Raw genomic sequence first — 15,776 nt, 5'->3', positions numbered from 1 at the left:
CCACCAGATTAGGCGGGCGATTGTAAACAAACAAGCCACAAGAAGCCACTGCTTCGGCACGAGCCACTTTACGTCATCACGTGAATTCGCGAAGGGATTGAGCTACGGAGAGTGGGGAGCTTTGGTCTGCACCTCAACACCCATAGACGATTCTGTCGCGACGTCGCCAGTAGCCATTGGCCATCCTCCCTTTCGCCGCAGCCATGCTTGACTACGCCAACTTTGACGAGGTCTTCGGGTCTCCTGTAGGAAACCCCTATAACAAGCAGGCCCTCCAGGAGATTGAGACGTTCCGCAAGGGTTCTGACGGTGTTCTCTTCATTGACCGCGTTTTGAATGCCCTGGGCCTGTCCAAAGGTACTTGAGCATGCAAAAGAATGTGTCGCGCAACCCGTCTAACAAGTTTCAGCGAAGAGTTATCCTCCGAAAAATGACACTGCGCTGCGAAACCTACACAAGACGCTCTGTGAAGCCGACATCTCAACGCACCACCGCTTGTCCATCTTCTACTACCTGCTCCTCGACACCGACGGCCACGACAACCGCGCGCAGTTCTCAACACGCTTCGCGAACGCTTCCGGTGTGCCGAAGAACTACCAGATCTTCATGAAGGGCCTCTGGCTTCTAGACCACCACAAGTTCGAGGTACGATGAACAGACAGAAGCCCCCCAGGGAGGCGAGCAAGCCCCGACTGACAACCTCGGACAGCGCGCCCTCGAGCACGTCACGCACCCCTCGCTGACCCCAGACTTTGCCGACGAGATTGTGACGACGTTCGCACGGAACAACCCCACGCTCGCGCTCGCCTACTTCCACACGGTGCAGCCTGTGCTCAAGACGCACGACGCGCTCGAGTTGCTTTTCAACGCCCTCGCCCTCGCGAGCGTCACGGAGGCCCTGGCGTTCTCGCGCACCCATCCTGCCGCCGTGCGCGAGCAGCTCTTCCGCCGTCTCGTGTCGAGCGTGCTTGATGCGCAAGCAGGCGATGACACGGCGCGCCGCGCCATTGAACTCGTCGGGCTGTCGCTCGATGCGGACGAAGAGGCCTGGCTGGAAACGTACCTTCTCGAAGGCGGTGGCAAGAGGCTGAAGAACGCACAGGATACGCTGCTCATGCGCAAGCTCGCGACGGGCAGGTACACTGAGGCCGTCAAGGAAAAGGGGCTCGGCGGCCGATGGGGAGTGGTCATCGAGGGGTGAAGAGCGGCATAGAAAGTCGCACCTTGTGATAGTAGGAGGGGCGCAAACGGATGTAAATGTTGTCTGCATAGCATTGGAGTTGGGTCTGATTTTATACCGCGGAGCCAAACCTTATCCGTGGTGCCATGGTTCCGGAGAATCGCTGACATGTATTTTGACGTTGAACACGAGTGGAACCCTGAGGATCTCAACAAGACGCCATGCCATCGCGCCCTATAATACGTCCACGCCACTGATTTCTTCTGTTCGGCTCTCATCCATGCCGTTGATCTCGACCTGCACCGCAAGCGCATCATGTGCGTATGGGGCTGTTACTGGAAGATCGAAGTTGAACTTTGCAGACGCTGCTTCTCCCCCCTCGGCACAAGACCGAAGAAAGGCGTCGTGTGCCCGCGCCATCGCCGACAAGGACTGCTTCCACACTTTCTCGACCGCCGCAAGATCGCGTACGTGCTGGTGGACGACCGGTGCATCACCTGCGCACGACTCCGATACTACTGGGCGTTTGCCAAGGCGCACCTTCCCAACAAGTGGCCGTGGGCTCGATATGCAGTCGCATTGAGAAGGAGGCAAGAATCATACGAACTTTATCACGCTCGTCAAAGGGGACGACCACGAACTATTGAGCGATAACACGAGCCCCCGGCTGCCTTGTACCGTACAAGAGAGCCGGGGGTAAAGTCCCACACATGCATTCGATCTCAATTATTCAGTGTCAGTTTGCAATGCATTCATGAAGCTGCAGGGTTTTCAGCAGTATGTCCTACTCGCAGTGCAGGCAGTTTGGGAGAAAGGGGCGCAACATGAAGGGTGGACGCAGTGTCGAAGTTGGGTGATTTCAATGACACTAGCAGTCCTGGCTATGGTCACCGTTGGCCATCGGGTGCTTTGAATCCGTTTTAGCGATGGGATTTGTTCGGATATTTCTTGTAATTTTTCCTGCCGCAGAGAGCGATTCACGAAGAGGGTTTCTGCGATGATCTAGTTGAACCTGTTGAAGCCCCTTTCCAGACAGATCACCTTGGTAAACGTTGGGTGTTGCACATGTGCCGTCTGCGATTGCATGACAAATGATACTAGTGATTGGCGTCATGTCAGCTGCAAATAACGACATGTGCTCGGAAACAAATATAAAGATATCCCAGTCCCCCACACAGCATCAGGTCTATTTGGGTCATGGTTGAATTGTAAGCAGAAATAGGAGGCGCGGGGTGCTTAGTGGGGTAGCTCCAACGCTGCCCGCCTCATATCCGTGATTTCCAATCCTCCTCCCACTCACAACCATACCGCCTTCTCACCATTTGTACCATGGCAGACAGACCAGACGCCGAGTTCTTGCGCCTCGCCATCAAGCTCGCCGAGGAGTCCCTCCTCGCCGGCGACGCCCCCTTCGGCTCCGTCCTCGTCTCCTCGTCAGGCCAGATCCTGCACCAAGACCGCAACCGCACCGTGACAGGCCGACACGGTGACGGCAAGCCCGACTCGACATACCATCCCGAGATTGAGCTCGCGCGCTGGGCGCAGCAGAACCTCGGCGCCGACGAGCGCGCCGCCTCCGTCGTCTACACCTCGGGCGAGCACTGCGCCATGTGCACCCTGGCCCACGCCTACTGCGGCCTCGGCAAGATCGTCTTCGTCTCGTCGACCAACCAGTACAGGGCCTGGCTGGCCGAGTTTGGTGCCCCGACGCCCCAGGTCGCGAATCTTGGCATCGCTGATGTCGCGCCGCGCATTCCCATAGAGGGGCCGATTGATGGGCTGGTTGACGAGGTGAAGGAGTTGCAGCGTCGGCATTGGCTGGCGAGAAGCGGACAGTAGGCTTCGCGAGCTTCATCGGAGCTTCTAGTCTGACAATTCAAATTCTTCGCTAGGTTTGAACTATAGCACTTCATGAATGGTTTCACAACAAGACGTTTCGCTGCATAAACTCCTCATAGTAGATTACAAGTCAGCCATCGTCTGCCATCCTGGGTATCACTACACCAAATCAAAGACACGCTCTACTCTGTCTTGGGCGGCCACTTGACCCGCCTCTCCGCGCGCACGTAGAGGTTGTTCGGCCGGATGAGCTGGAACATGGGGTCATAGTCCACCGGCCCGTCTTGTGCCAGCGTAAATTTGTACCGCCACAGCAGCTTCGGCAGGAACACCTTGACCTCCTGCAGCGCAAAACTGAAGCCGATGCACATGCGTGGTCCCGCGGCGAAAGGGACATACGAGGCGTTGGGCCGGTTCTTGACGCGATCCGTGTCCCAGCGGTCTGGGTCGAAGAGCGTCGGGTTGTCCCAGATCTTGGTGTTGTTGTGGATATGGTGGATGGCCGGGATGACGATGGCATCCCGCGGCAGCTTGTAGCCGCCCGGCAGAATCATGTCTACCGAAGCTGTGCGCGCCGGCTGATAGGAAGGGTTGTGGCGGCGCTGCGTCTCCTTGATGTACTTGTCGAGGAACGTAAGCTTGTTCGTGAGGTCGGCCGTGACCTGCGTGTCGTCGGAGAAGCGGTGGTCGACGAGCTCCTGTAGCAGCCGCTCCTGCATGCCCGGGTACACGACGAGGCCGTAGAGAAGCCACGACAACAGAGAGCTCGTCGTCGTAAAGCCAGCACCTGTCGCGACGACGAGCGGCTCCATGATGCGTTCGACCGGTAGCTTGTTGCCCTTGGCGTCCTTGGCGCGCAGCACGTAATCGACCATGTTCTCCGCCTGCAGCGCGGCCTCCTGAAGCTCGAGGTCCTCGGTGCCCTTGGCGGCGTTGGCGACCGACTCGCGCATCATGGCCTCGATACGACGGCGCGCATCACGCAGGCGCTGCGGGTCGCCAAAGGGCAGGTTGCGGTACCAGCTGCCCATGGAGGTGATCTTCTTGTTGAGCTCGAGCGACTGGGCGATGCGCATCACCATCTCGTGGGGCGGCGCGTCGACGGCAGCAAAGTGCTGGAAGTCCATGCCGAGGACCAGCTTGCCGACGGCCTGAGAGCCGAGCTTGAGCATGTAGGGGTAGACGTTCCAGGCCTCGTCGCGGTCGTCGAGCTCGTCAAAGACCTTGAAGGCATCTTCGACTGTCTTCTGCATCGTTGGCGCATAGTGACGTACGGCCTTGGGGCCAAGGGCTGGCGGCAGGAACTTGTGCGCGACCTTCCACTCCTCCGTGTCCGTGTCGCCGAGGAAGACGCCGGCCTCCTTGTTCTTGATGGGCTGCAGCGGGTGGCCGTCGATGATGCGCTTCGAGAAAAAGTCGGTCTCGCTGAAGACAATATTGGCAAGGGTAGGGTCGTTGGTCTGGTAGATTGTGCTTCCGAGGTTGGTCGTCTTGACGAGCGGACCATACTTCTCGAACAGCCGCTGGTGGTTACCCAGATGGTCGGGGTAGACCTCGAAGTAGTTGCCGATGAAGGGCAGGCCCTTGGGACCAGGCACTTCTCGCACAGCCTTGCCGTCGATGGTCATGGCGATGAGCCCTTCCGCAGCGAGGATGTCGGCCATGGCTGTGAGCGCCACGCTGTCGGAAACAAAGCCAATGCCTAGCAAAGTCAGTGAAGATCCCTCGGTAGTAGGGGTTGCTCTTCTTGATTACCATTTGGATCGACGATGGCAAAGTGTGATGCGACGAGATGCTGGAGGCCCTGCTCATCCAGCGAGCTGGAAACCTCAATCTCCTGACTGGTGGAAGGGTCCTCGCCCAAGAGATAGAATGTTTTCGTCGCCATGATGAAATGTAGGTATTCGCAAGAGCTTGGGATGCAGACAGCCGCTGATGCCTGACCGCAATGACAGGAAGTTGTTCCGGTGATATACCTGCCTCCTCATGGTACAGCCCCTCGTGGTACTGCCCCTCGTGGTCCTCGGTAGGAACCACCTAGGTACCTACCTTGGGTAGGAACCACCTAGGTACCTACCTTGGGTAGGAACCACCTAGGTACCTACCTTGGGTAGGAACCACCTAGGTACCTACCTTGGGTAGGAACCACCTACCTCAGCTGTTCCTTTGGATCCTTTGGAAGCTCCACGCAATATCTGCAATCAACAGCCCCATGGCGACAAGCCGAGGCATCTCAACCTGCAGTGGACGGCATCCCACCTTCGGCGAGTTCTCTCAGGATGCAGTGAAATCAAACGGCGCGAGGATGGTGGCGACGGACCGTTGTCTAGCGCATGAGAAGGCCCCATCGAAGGCCACGTCGAAACCATGTTTGGCACGCAGGCACGGCAGTTGGCGATCGGCGGGACCCAGCATCAAACGGGCCGCTCCACCCATACCCTTTGGTGCAACCACTGGGAACGAATGTCACCCATCCTTTCATCATCGAACTGATTCCACAGCGCAAATTTCTTCACCTTGCCCCCCCTGATAGTTTTGTTGAGAACCCTGGAAGCAACGGCAACGGCTGGCCGTGCGATCCGGCGCCTCGGCTTGCTCCCGAAACCTTGAGACCCTGTCGGAGATTGAGTCCCATCGGCCGCCCGGTAAGGGCCGATGGTAACGCTACGGAGGTTCCGTTTCGCGAGTCCCAAGGCTTGTATTACTGGGTAGGGGGGGCATGATCTGCATTTCGGCCGAGTCAAGCTTGGCCAAGCGTGGCCACTTTTGACTACGAACCTCGGCACGCTCAATAGAAGGGGGGTTGTTCTTCGACATGGACCATTGGCCTACCCTTGGAAGCGACGGCGACTTTTTTTGGTGGCCCATTATGTGAAGATGCGAGTTTGTATATGATCGGACGTGGGACATGGCGAGCGAGGTGGCACATCTCAACGTCATCTGTCCCTGTTGACTTGCAAATATCCAATATGGCAGATGTCCGAGAGTTTACGGCCAAAGAGGTCGCTGCTCACAACACCCGCGATGATTGCTGGATGATTATCCAAGGTCAAGGTATGTGTTACCCCTTGCTGGCTTTACATCTCTAGGTCAAGTCTATGGGCACTGACAGACCCCCTAGTCTACGATGTCACCAAGTACATCCACGACCATCCTGGCGGCGCAGATGTGCTCATTGACGCTGCTGGTCAGGATGCCACGGTAGAGTTCGATAACGCAGGCCATTCTGAAGATGCCTTTGAGATCATGGCTGAGTACCACCTTGGCAAATACAAGGGCATGCCCACACGAAATGCCCCCAAGCCCGTCATCCTCAAGGCCAAGGCTGCCCTACCTACGGCTAGCTCAGCCCGGAGCCTGACATCCAAGACCGCCGGCGCTTTTGCTATCACTGTCACTGGGAGCAGCTATGGCGTACCAGGCCTCCGAACTCATTGTCCCTAGTGCGCTACTGCTCCGTCCCCGCCGCCCGACAGAACTGGGCTTCATCGAGGGCTTTGCCGTGGCCACAGCCGTTTTCGCCGTCGCCGGCGCCGTCGTCAGCAAGAAGCTCGCTGCCCTCCTTCACTTCGAGGAGGCCGGTTTCCTGCGTTATGCGCCGCACAAGAAGATTCCCAGAATCGCCAAACCAAACCCCCTCCTCCAGCGCGGCTGGCTCGACTCAACCAACTACGCGCCCCTGCCACTCGTCGCCAAGGAGCTCCTCGCACCCTCCGTCTACCGCCTCGCCTTTGCCCTGCCAACCAACACAACGGTCCTCGGCCTGCCTATTGGCCAGCACGTCGCCATCAAGGCCGAGATTGATGGCAAGGTCGTCTCGCGGTCCTACACACCCACATCGAACAATGCCGACCTCGGCACCCTCGAGCTCGTTGTGCGGTGCTACCCCGACGGCGCGCTGACGGGCCGCTACCTCGCTCACCTGCAGGTCGGCGACGAGGTCCTCTTCCGCGGGCCCAAGGGCGCTATGCGCTACCGCCGCGGCATGTGCCGCAGGATCGGCATGGTCGCCGGCGGCACGGGCATCACGCCCATGTTCCAGCTCGTGCGCGCCGTGTGCGAGGACGACAGCGACACGACCGAGATCAGCCTCGTCTACGCGAACCGCTCCGAGGGCGATATCCTGCTGCGTCGCGAGCTTGAAGCCTTTGCGCGCCGCTACCCGGCCAACCTGAAGCTGCACTACCTCGTCGATGAGGCCGAGGACGGCTGGCAGTACGGCACCGGCTTTGTGACCAAGGACGTCATACGGGAGCGGCTGCCGGCGCCGGCGCCGGATACCAAGATTATGCTGTGTGGGCCGCCCGGCATGGTGACTGCTGCGAAGGCGGCACTTGTCGAGCTCGGGTTCGAGAAGCCGGGGGCGTCGGCTAACATGACCGATCAGGTGTTTTGCTTCTAGATGGCAGAGAAGTCTGAAGCCCGAGAGAGGAGGTGTAAGTGAAATCAGCAGTGGAGTCCTACAAACAAGCCGTACGGAACGATGGACGGATCGCTGTCCAAGCGGTCGAATGTATAATACCACAATTTACGCAGTAACGAGATCCCACGTTGGGTTGCTATCCTTTTCTTAGATGGCACCTCTTCCACTAGTTGTTTGGTGGCCTAGAAGACAGGGACAGGCTTGATTTGCAGTTTGCCTGATATACAAAACGCTCCCTTGTGTTTGTTTCAACTGAACCAGACTTTGTTGTCGCTATCCCTGCCGTTGCATCGGCTCTGGAACATGGTGTTGAAGGTTTAGCTGCCGTCGAAGCTCTAGCTAAAACCGGCATCGGCTAAATGGCTCCCTGGGGATCCACACAGCACATCAGGATATCGCCACCAGAACTCTGTAGACTTGACCGCAAAGACAAGCTTTGAATGCTTTCGTGCCGCGGACTTCATCAGTACCTGGCACTGGAGGAGACGAACTATGGCCGTTGTATCTATTCCAGCAGACGATCGGCGTCATGGTCTAGAGGTATGATTCTTGCTTTGGGATACCTCAAACTTGCAAGAGGTCCCGGGTTCAATCCCCGGTGACGCCCCAAAGTTTTGGTCAGGGTGTGTGTCTAGCACCGTGTTGATTCGCAGGGAGATCGAGTTGACAGACCCAACGGAGACCTTCACACTTGTGTTAAGAAGCATGGGTTTGGGGATGACCGAAACAATCCATAGCCCAGCGCGATCGCCCTTGCAAGTTGGCGATAACAGGAAACAATGGCAACACAAAGAAGAAAAGAATCCGACGGCACATGCGGCTTGGGCTTTTTTCTGACACTCCAATTGGGAGCTTTGGGTTTGTCAAGCCACTGCAACTCGTGTCATGTGTGCCAGCAGATCACGACGTGATCCTCCTTTAGTAGCCGACACTCATCCGTCAGAGTAACGAAGGAATTGATCCTGTTGGTTTGACGAAGACATGAGAGTTCCCCCAAACCTTCAGAATAATCCATCCACCAAACAGTCGCCAGAGCCCTGATTCACTCACTTCGTCCGGAGAGTTGCTCTTTGAGTTGGTCTAATACTGAGGCAAACGTGACGCAGTTTGAGGGGCCACTTCTGTAGTCATTTTCAATGGCGAGGCACCATGTTCATTTCGTCGCTTCTCATATAGAACTAACTACTCCATCCCCATTCTTCGCCAAAAGTGATACTCTTCGATTGACAAGCTCCCAAAGAAGAGACCGATAAGCTTCTTCGTCGCTTTTCGTCAAGCGAGGTGCGTCTCACAATGTTCCCCTGAAGCTTCAAAATACCGTCAACTCTTAGAACGTCGTGTTTCCAAGACTCAGGAAACCTCCTGCCTGCCTATCCTCCTGCCTGCCTAAGGGCCATCTCCTTCCCTCAGGCCCTCCCATGCCTGCTCCTGCTTGTAGCTTTGTGATTCACACACAACTTTTGTTGATGCAGGCACGCGGGCCGCACCCAAGGCACCTATTTAATTCCTCCCACAGGCACCTAAACCTGATCCTTTCCTCCAATTCCCACCCCGCAACCAACTCTCACCCATCAACCCACCTTCCACTCTATCCATCCATCTTCAGCCTCCAGCTCTTTAGCTTCCCTCCATATCTCCCAAACCATCCAAGCAAGGTACGTTGATCGAGAGGGGAATTTCTGGCGTCTCTGCTTGTTACTGCTACGCTTCCACTTGATATCAATCTTTCTCCCATGCCCGCCTGACTTGCTTCATCTCCCCACGCTCCCTGCTGCCCTCCTGCTCCCCTCGTCGTCAAAATCTCCATCGCAGCGCGACCTACCATTCACATACTAACCATACCTTCACAATTAGAAGTCGATCAGAATCAACCATCCAATTTCCAGTGCAGCAACCACAACGCGATCCACGCAAGAACTGCTTCTCATTACAATGAGCAGCTCGCAAAGGAGCAGCCCCAAGAAGGGCAGCTCGCCTCAGCGGTCTCGCTCGGGACCACAGTCGGGGAAGCCGAACTTCCCGCCTACCCTTGGTTATGACCCTGCCAAGCCAGCTGTGAAGCCTGAGCAGGACCGGGGAAACACCCGTCTGGACCTCCCTCCCGAGGCCTACATGAGCGCTGAGCGCCTCAAAGTACGCTTGCTCTGATCGAACTTCCTCCCTAACGCGTAGCTGATCATCCTTTCAGAATCCAGGATTTCAGCCGTTTGCTAAACGCCCTGGCTTCAACAAGACCGGCACGCCTGTCCCTCTCGAGATCAACCAGTTCAAGGTTGCCTCGTGGTCCACCGATTGTCGGATTTACCAGTTCGACATCAGCATCTCACCCATTCCCCTCAAGCAGGGTCCCGTCTTCAAGAAGTGCTGGGCGCACCCAGACGTCCGCAAACGCCTGGAACGATACAAGACGCGGTGGCTGTGCGATGGACGGAAGTTGGCCTGGTATTTTCTAATCCTTATCCACAGCGTCTCTGTCAGACAATGCTAATCGATTACAGGGGCGCTTGCCCGATCGAACGCGGCGAAGAACGCATCACTGTCGACCTCGACAGCCACCTTCCGCCCCGTGCTGACGGGAAGCCCCGCCGTGACAACACTTTCTATTTCATCATTCGACAGACGGCGCAGATCGATCTCTCCCATCTGGATGCCTATCTCAGCGGCAAAACGGACTGGAGCAACAAGGTGCTCGAGTGCATGAACTTTCTCGACCATGTCGTTCGCCAATTCCCGTCAGAGCACCTCCTTCAGATCAAGCGGAACTTCTACGCCCGCCAGCCTTCCAAGGCTATGGTGTTCCCAATCAGCGATGTCGTGGAACTCATCAAGGGCGTTTACGCCTCGCTTCGCATGAACCAGAGCGGCCGCGGAATCGGCCTCAACGTCGACGTGGCCAACACCGCCTTTTGGGTTGGCGGGCAGAACATGGCGACGTTCATCAAGAACTACCTCTGGTCTGTTGTGCCCCAGTTCCGCGGAAAGGACTTGAACACCTTGGCAAACGAGATGAGGCCCGTGGAGCGCCGCAGCACTGACGGGAACAAAATGTACGGCATGTCTGAAGGGTTCAGGCATCTGCGTCGCCTGTCCAAGCTGCGCTTCCGCGTTCAGCATCGTGGAAAGGAGCAGAACACCATAGACTATGCCATCATGGCGTTCGAGTTTGCTGAGAAGTATGGCGCTGAAGGTGCCACACCTAAGAATGTCAAAATCAATGACAAGGATGGCAAGGAAATCTCACTTTACGATTACTTCGTCGCCAGGTACAACTTCAGAACCCAGTACCCGAACTGGCCGATGGTTCTCACGGCCAAGGCAGGCTTGTTTCCCGTCGATGCTTGTACCATTGCACCAATGCAGCGGTACCCATACAAACTGCTTGGAGACGAAACTGCGAACATGATCAAGGGGGCTGTCACTCGCCCCGACAAGCGCAAGGCGGACATCATGCAGGCCAAGAACATGTTGGGCTGGAGCAACGATCCATACCTTCGGCAATTCGGCCTCAAGTTCGACGAGAACTTCACAAGGACCGAGGGGCGACTTCTGCCCAATCCTGTCATACAGTTTGCCAATGGAAACATTGACCCCAAGACCTCTGGTCGTTGGGATCTCCGCGGCAAGAAGTTTTGGCTCCCGAACGTTATGCCACTCGATTCCTGGGGCTTCATGATCATCGAAAACTCTTGCTCGAAGCAACATGCGTCGGCCTTCGCTGCCACCTTCCGACAGACATACATCGGACATGGTGGTATCATCAAAGGCGATCCGGTCATCATCGATTCCCAGGCCAGGAACCCCAACTCTGCTAACGCTGTAGAAAACGGCATTGGGGAGATTCGTCGAAAGACTGGCAAGCCAGTCCAGATGCTGTTCGTCATCATCCGCCACGCTAATTCGGGTAATTATGAGAGGGTCAAGAAGTCTGCCGACTGCCGCTTTGGTGTTTTGACCCAAGTGGTCCTCTCACGCCACGTTGAGAAGAATCAAGGTCAATATCACTCAAATGTGGCCATGAAGGTCAACGCCAAGCTTGGTGGCACAACCTGCCGCGTTCCTCACCCAAATGCGAAGGCACCGAGGGGCCAACCGCCGTTCTTTTCTGAACCAACGATGATCATGGGCGTGGACGTGTCTCACGCGGGTGCGGGCGTCAACTCTCCCTCTATGGCTGCAATGACCATGTCGATGGACAAGGACGCTTGTCGTTACGCGGCCGTGTGCCAAACCAACGGCTACCGTGTCGAGATGCTGTCCCCATCCAACACTAACGAAATGCTCACGAAACTCGTTCGGCTGTGGATGACAAAGCTTGGATCTACCGATCCCCCACGCCATATCTATTTCTTCAGGGATGGCGTCTCTGAGGGACAGTTTTCCCAGGTGATCGACATTGAGCTTGCAGCCATCAAGGCCTTCTTCCGCGAGAAGTTTGGCCACAAAATGCCCAAGTTCACTGTCATTATCGCTACAAAACGACACCACATTCGGTTCTTCCCCGCAAGGGGCAAGGGAGACAAGAACAACAACCCCCATCCAGGCACACTGCTGGAGAACGAAGTTTGCCATCCTTTCCAATGGGACTTCTACCTGTGCGCCCACAGCGCTATCCAAGGCACCGCCCGCCCTGTCCACTATCATGTGCTCATTGACGAGGCCAAGGTGGATCATCAGAAGCTTCAGCAGATGATCTACCAGCACTCGTATCAGTACGCTCGCAGCACCACACCGGTGTCACTGCATCCCGCTGTCTACTACGCCGACCTGGCTGCCGGCCGTGCTCGCGCTCACGAGTCGGTCGCCACGAGCGACGGTTTCCGGGCCGGACCCAAGGGCCAGGAGATGGCTCAGGGCTTTGGCATGCATGAGGTCTCGATGGGTGGACCTGAACGCGGCGCCGAGGCGGCTCCGCTGATCCCCATGGGTGGAAACGATGCGCTCGAGGTGAACCGCAACTTCATCCGGTCCACCATGTGGTACATTTGAGGCGACCTCTCTTTTTGGGAAGTATTGAGCAGGTACATGGTGCCTGAACGGAGGTCCTTAGTGATGGAATCCTTGGGAGCGACTGACTCTGGGGATTTGAAGGCGTTTCGACGATATGCATGACCGCCCAGAGGAAGCATGGTTATTAGGAGTCGAACGGGGAACGATAACAGAGAGGGCTGGCGAGAGGAAGATGAACGGGTGGACAAGGAATCTGCACAGGGACGGATCCCCTTGATAGGCCATCTTTTACCGATGGAGATGCAGTGGGTGGATGCGGTGAGGCAGAAGCCGGCAGCACGACAGAGGTAGTTCAATCTGAAGACTTTCACGCTCATGAAGATGCAACCGAGTTTGATGCAGAATAAGCGTGTCTTGGAAATGGTAATGGTGGTAAATTTGATCGCTTTACATGGAAATGCGTCATACGCAAAAAGGCAAGAAGAAACGGTCTATCAGAATATCTAACTCGTCCACGTCTCAGCTGTGGTGGTCAACTAACGCCCGCTCCACCCTCTTCCCGACTCCGATGCTCCAGACGTCAACCTTGCGATGCCAGAGGTTCGTAAGGTACAGAGTAACACTCAGCAGCACGACGTAGCCAATGGCGTAACCGCCGGCGCGGCCGAACCTGTCGAACAGGCGCGGCATGATCCAGAACCCGAGGCTGTGCAGGACAGGTCCGTGGACGAGGTAGAGGGAGAAGCTGACGCGACCGAGATACTGCGGCAGGCGGGACTCGAGGAGGCGGCGCAGGAGCGTGCTGCGCAGGATGCACCAGAGCAGCAGCAGGGCGCCGAGGGACTGGTAGACCATCCAGCCGGCGAGGGGCGCGTAGTAGCGCGGCACCCAGGTGGACATGTACTGGAAGCCCGGAGTGTACTCGGCGGCCGCGTCGGGGTAGGAGAGTAGGTAGAGGGAGGCGAGGACGGCGAGCCAGCGGAGGGCGCGTCTGGTGCCGGGGGATTGCTGTAGGTGGTTGTGGTGCTGCTGCGCGTGTCGTGATAATGGAAGGCGGGTGTCCGCTGCGCGTATGTCGAGCTCTGACATCAGGGTGCCGCCGAGGAAGGTGGCCATGTCCCAGCGGCCCATCTGGAGGCAGTAGGCTGTGAGGACCGCGGCCAGGGCGTGACGGGCTTTGGGCTTGAAGGCCGCCGTGGCGAGAAGGAACATGTACACAAACATTGAGCCGCGAAGTTCCATTGGAATGGTGAAGGTGTGGGGATCGTAGCGGGGGTGGTAGTGGCCAAAGTTGAAGGGGTTGGCCCACTCTGCGTAGGCGCGAGTGAAGTTCTGAATGGCGTAGGTCATGTTGTCGTGGATGAAAGGGTGCTCCTCCCACGAACCGCCTAATTGGACCCATTTGGCGGGCTCAGAGACGTTGGTGATGTTGGTGAGATCGATGGGGGCTGGGTTGAAGTAAGGGGCCACCCAGGGGAAGGGGGCCAGAGACTCGACGGCGCGGGAGATGTTGAGGGCGTCGAGCTCCTCGAGGGGGGCACGGCGGTAGACGGTAGAGGGACCAACGTTCTTGGAGGTCACGTTGAGACAGATTGTGTCGGTCCAGGTGGTGAGGTTGCCAAGGTACAGCGAATTCTGCAGATGCAAGAACTCAGCGACGCCGTCAGCGCCTATGACGTGGTGCGTCATGTTGGCGCAGGGAGCCTTGAGCGTGGGAATGCTGGCCATGGTCACGGTGCCGTTGATGTAGACCGAGTCACGGCCCTTGTAAACTGCATCCTCTGAGCGGAAAACACCGACCTGAGCGAGCATGGCGACGATGAACATGCTGATGGTAGGTGGGATGTAGAGGCGGAAAACACGGCGGAAAACAGCTGAAGCGATGCTTTGGTACGCGGCTTCGATGCGGCGCTCGTGGATTGATCGGAGGATATGGCGGCACACGACGTAGCCTGAGATGGCAAAGAAGATGGCGACCATGGGGTGGCCGCGATGAAGCAGGCAAACGATGGGCAGTGTGGCCCACGATGTGTACGGTTCTGGCGAGTGAGGCGGCATCGCACCGTAGCCCAGCATGATAAGAGGTGTCCATGGCCATAGGAAGTGGTAGTTGAAGACGAGCAGACATGCGATTCCCCGCAAGCCGTCGAGGCTTCGGATCTTGTCGCTGGCGTTCCTCATGGTGCCAGGGACGGCGTTTGAGGGTTTCTCATGCTCATCCCGTGACGCATTAGCCTTGCTGATACTGCGATGGTGAGAGGACCAAGGCAGTGACGGCTCCGGCCCGTCAGGCGCCTGTGTATGTGAGGGCTCATCCCTATCGCTTGAGGGCATGGTGCCTCGTGGAATGTGGTCGTCGTGGATAGTATTCGTCCCGCATGCGATGCGCTTGTCGATGCTTTCTTGGATCAGGTCGAATGAAGGTCGACAAGACGATGCAAAATCGTGGCAGGAAGGAATGGTTCAGCGTCCAGCGACGTGAGCTCCAAAAGCTACGCCAGCGGCAGTAGCTACTTACCTAGCAGCAGCAGATACTGCGGCAGCAGCAAACGGCATGGCCCCTGCCGAGCTGAAACATAGTGGGGGTACGACGCTTACCTAAGTCGCACGGAAACAGGCAGCAGAGGGGCAGGGCAGGTAGTAATGACGTATAGCATCGCTCCTACCGACTCAGGGTCTGTCCGTGTCACTCCAAAAAGTTTGGTCGCTCCAAAAAGCTTACAACCCCTGACCCCGCCAGTCGCGACGTTGATTTCACTTCGCCGCTCGTCATCTTAGGCCCCACGGCTCGGCACGTCAACGCCTCACCAGGTTGTCGGGGGCCAAGTTGACGAGGGAGAGACTCTTGTGACCCAGGAGATTGAACCAGTACTCCACGATACTGATGCGGGCCGTTGCTGCCAATCCGGTACACGGTTGCCCGCTCTGCTGTCCAAAATGCTGATGTAGTATCAGCCGCCTATCGTCTACTAAGGTTAACGTTCCGCAAAGCTTCAGATTTACCCCTTCGCTAAATTAGTTTCACTCAAACCTTATTGCCCGATCGCCGTTGTCTTGACAGCGACTGAGGCATTGTTCTCGACAGTTACAGTACCCCAAGCAGTCCTCTGACAAGCGTTTTGCGTCTGAGCGTGACCCTCTCAGCCAACGGCCGGCTTGCTTCCGACCGGCCGATGTCTCGACTGCTCCATAGTAGATAACGAGGACAGCTCGCATTTGTCGTGGTCTGGTGTTCTATGGCGTGAGCGTAACTTTTTGCGTCGACCCCGAATCCTTGGACTCGAATCCTTCGATGCAATCGTCATCAGTCACGGCTTTTCCCCTGGCAAGGAGCTCGAAGGAGCAACCGCCGCCAAAATGTACTGTACCAAGTTATGGGTCTGCTCG

At 57.0% G+C, this 15,776-nt stretch overlaps 6 protein-coding genes and 1 non-coding gene across 7 annotated transcripts; 5 read left to right on the top strand and 2 right to left on the bottom strand.

Moving 5' to 3' along the window:
- Positions 1–203: 203 nt before the first annotated feature.
- Positions 204–1,201, top strand: VDAG_10488 (uncharacterized protein; the record flags this gene model as incomplete). Its single annotated transcript, XM_009659646.1, has 3 exons — positions 204–357; positions 410–645; positions 710–1,201. 3 exons carry the CDS (start codon positions 204–206, stop codon positions 1,199–1,201), a joined length of 882 nt encoding a protein of 293 aa, XP_009657941.1.
- A 1,308-nt stretch (positions 1,202–2,509) lies between these two features.
- VDAG_10487 (CMP/dCMP deaminase) lies at positions 2,510–3,019 on the top strand (the record flags this gene model as incomplete). The annotated part of the gene is made up of 1 exon (XM_009659645.1): positions 2,510–3,019. One exon carries the CDS (start codon positions 2,510–2,512, stop codon positions 3,017–3,019), a length of 510 nt encoding a protein of 169 aa, XP_009657940.1.
- A 182-nt stretch (positions 3,020–3,201) lies between these two features.
- Positions 3,202–4,907, bottom strand: VDAG_10486 (cytochrome P450 monooxygenase; the record flags this gene model as incomplete). Its single annotated transcript, XM_009659644.1, has 2 exons — positions 3,202–4,721; positions 4,775–4,907. 2 exons carry the CDS (start codon positions 4,905–4,907, stop codon positions 3,202–3,204), a joined length of 1,653 nt encoding a protein of 550 aa, XP_009657939.1.
- A 1,081-nt stretch (positions 4,908–5,988) lies between these two features.
- Positions 5,989–7,421, top strand: VDAG_10485 (NADH-cytochrome b5 reductase; the record flags this gene model as incomplete). The annotated part of the gene is made up of 3 exons (XM_009659643.1): positions 5,989–6,073; positions 6,141–6,412; positions 6,441–7,421. The coding sequence occupies 3 exons, from the start codon at positions 5,989–5,991 to the stop codon at positions 7,419–7,421; spliced, it is 1,338 nt and encodes a 445-aa protein (XP_009657938.1).
- Positions 7,422–7,965: 544 nt separating this feature from the next.
- On the top strand, positions 7,966–8,049 carry VDAG_20274. The gene has a single exon. It is a non-coding gene; the product is annotated as a tRNA-Pro (tRNA).
- Positions 8,050–9,374: 1,325 nt separating this feature from the next.
- VDAG_10484 (argonaute) lies at positions 9,375–12,428 on the top strand (the record flags this gene model as incomplete). The annotated part of the gene is made up of 3 exons (XM_009659642.1): positions 9,375–9,575; positions 9,631–9,884; positions 9,941–12,428. The coding sequence occupies 3 exons, from the start codon at positions 9,375–9,377 to the stop codon at positions 12,426–12,428; spliced, it is 2,943 nt and encodes a 980-aa protein (XP_009657937.1).
- Positions 12,429–12,908: 480 nt separating this feature from the next.
- VDAG_10483 (uncharacterized protein) lies at positions 12,909–14,723 on the bottom strand (the record flags this gene model as incomplete). Its single annotated transcript, XM_009659641.1, has 1 exon — positions 12,909–14,723. One exon carries the CDS (start codon positions 14,721–14,723, stop codon positions 12,909–12,911), a length of 1,815 nt encoding a protein of 604 aa, XP_009657936.1.
- Positions 14,724–15,776: the final 1,053 nt, after the last annotated feature.

The sequence above is a fragment of the Verticillium dahliae genome, genomic scaffold (assembly GCF_000150675.1).
Source record: "Verticillium dahliae VdLs.17 supercont1.41 genomic scaffold, whole genome shotgun sequence".
NCBI classification, from domain to species: Eukaryota; Fungi; Ascomycota; class Sordariomycetes; order Glomerellales; family Plectosphaerellaceae; genus Verticillium; species Verticillium dahliae.
The sequence above is the reverse complement of the archived record's forward strand: the minus strand, read 5'-3'. Positions and strand labels throughout refer to the sequence as shown.